Source organism: Nematolebias whitei, chromosome 5, assembly GCF_014905685.2.
Source record: "Nematolebias whitei isolate Nwh7 chromosome 5, NemWhi1, whole genome shotgun sequence".
NCBI classification, from domain to species: domain Eukaryota; kingdom Metazoa; phylum Chordata; class Actinopteri; order Cyprinodontiformes; family Rivulidae; genus Nematolebias; species Nematolebias whitei.
In genome coordinates, this window is record NC_056502.1 from 6,482,668 (window position 1) to 6,484,724 (window position 2,057).

General features: G+C 44.7%; 1 protein-coding gene across 1 annotated transcript in view; it reads left to right on the forward strand.

The window, feature by feature from the left end:
* The first annotated feature begins 295 nt into the window (after nt 1–295).
* syt11a (synaptotagmin XIa) overlaps nt 296–2,057 on the forward strand; it is a 9,823-nt gene continuing 8,061 nt past the window's right edge. The window contains exon 1 of the mRNA XM_037676109.1: nt 296–537. Coding sequence (XP_037532037.1) covers nt 504–537 — 34 coding nt within the window. The 5' untranslated portion in view covers nt 296–503. The remainder of the gene's footprint in view (nt 538–2,057) is intronic.

Consider the following 2,057-nt stretch of genomic DNA (forward strand, 5'->3'; position numbering starts at 1 on the left):
ACACGATCACCTCCTTCAGTGGCTGGTGATCATGTGTTACTGATTGTTGGAGTATTTTTATGTTTGTATCTGGAAAAATATAAAGATTATGATTTTATCATGTAGCGTGTTACAATTTGTACTGACTATTCTAAAATATTGTTATATAAAGACAACAAACAAACAAATAAATAAATCTTCTAGAACAAACCTTTTTTCCCTGCACCGCGCAGTGACACGTCTCGCATCACAAACGATCTTTGTCGAGTCTCATCGCGAGCGCCTCCGCGCAGACTCCCTGCATCCTCGCGCGAGCATCAGCGCAGAGAGAAGCAGCGCAGCTACACACGGACCGTCCGCTCCCTTCCCCGGGACAGCGCCCCGTTCCCGGCGATTTCCCTCCGCTGTCGTCGCTCCTCTATGGATGTGAAGTGAAACCGGGCGGCAGTCAGTCGGTTTTACCCCCCATCTCTGCTCTGCTCCTCGGTCCGGACCGCAGCCTCCTCCTGCCCCTCACACACAAAATGGCGGACATCGTCGAGCTGGGACCCGCCTACGGTAAGAACCGGGCCCGACCCGCAGCCTCCAACACGGAGGGTCAAACGTTTATCACGCAGTTTTATCGTTAAAATGATAAATATATTAGTGAGGAATGATCCGTGCCGCTCGGATAAACCACCTGCTGCGGTTCATGGAGCCCATCCGGACCAGAACCTCGGACTTTTGATTTAATTCGGACGTATTTTATAATTTAAAACATTTTTCTGCTCATTTTGTTGAATTAAACCAGATGAACGGTCCAGAAGAAAATTACTGAATTTTTTTTTTTTACTCAAAGTCAAACAGGGCGTGATTATTTTTACGTTAATAGTTAAAAAATAGCGCGCTCCCACGCACAGTCTGCCTCGCTGTCGTGCACGCGCCCTCGTGCCCGTTGGGGTGTGTGAGGCTGACGTCATGTCTGAGCCCTGCGACAGAAACATCCTTCATTAAAAAACAAAATCTTTAATTTCAGTTTAATCCCGTTTTAACAGTGAAACTCAACAGGATGAGGCCCGGTTCGGTTCTGATCCAGGCCCTGCAGGCTGCATTTTAAAGACATTTAATATTCTCCTCATAAAATAAATGATAAAGCATCTTCATGGTTTATAACTGCAGCCTAAATGTGATGCATGCTCAGCTGTTTATTCCTGTTAAATCCTGTTTACTTATTGATTTTGAGGCCGGGCCCACCTCAGTTCTGATGACGGTTCTGGATCATGAAGACCTTTGTGTACCAACGAGGTTAGGCCTGACCCGGTGCACAGTAAAGGTTCTGCTCGTAGATCTGAACAGTTTATGAAGCTGCTCGTTCTGGTCCCTCCGAGACAAACAGGAAGTGCAGGTTTTCGTTCTTGAGATCTGATCCTGAAGGGAACAGACGGCTCTTAAACCTTCGGCTCTTTTTTCAAGAGATTCAGCTGATAAAACCTCCTGAATCTGAAAAAAAAAAAAAAAAAAAGCTGAATTTATTAAGAAATAAACTCAGACTTGAATGTAAATGATCTGATTGGACATTCTTTCCTGTTTGACGTCTAAAAACTGCAGATTAAGGTTTAAATTAAATCTACATGTTTATTTTTTTATGGATTTATGCTCTTTGTCTGTCCGGATAATTTGTTTTTATAAAACATCTGCTGTCCTGAAACTGTTTAATAAGAAAGTTTATTTACGTGGAGACAAACTGTTAATTAAGAAGATCACCTGTTAACTGACCGATGGTTCTCCTGATGGAGCGATGGACCCGTCCTGCTCAGAGTCCAAACATGGTACTGGACTGTCGGGAGGACAAGAACCAGAGATTCGTCGAGTTCAGTTCATGAACATCAGATTATTTTCATGTGCACAGATTATAAAACTGTACTCTTACACATTATTTGGTGACCACCTCAGACCTCTCAGACTTTCCTAGAACCCCCTCCAACCTTCCTCAGACTCTCCTCAGACCCTTTGGACCCACCTCAGACCCCTCGGACTCTCCTCAGACCCTTAAGACTCTCCTCAGACCCCTTGGACCCTCCTCAGACCCTTCAGACTCT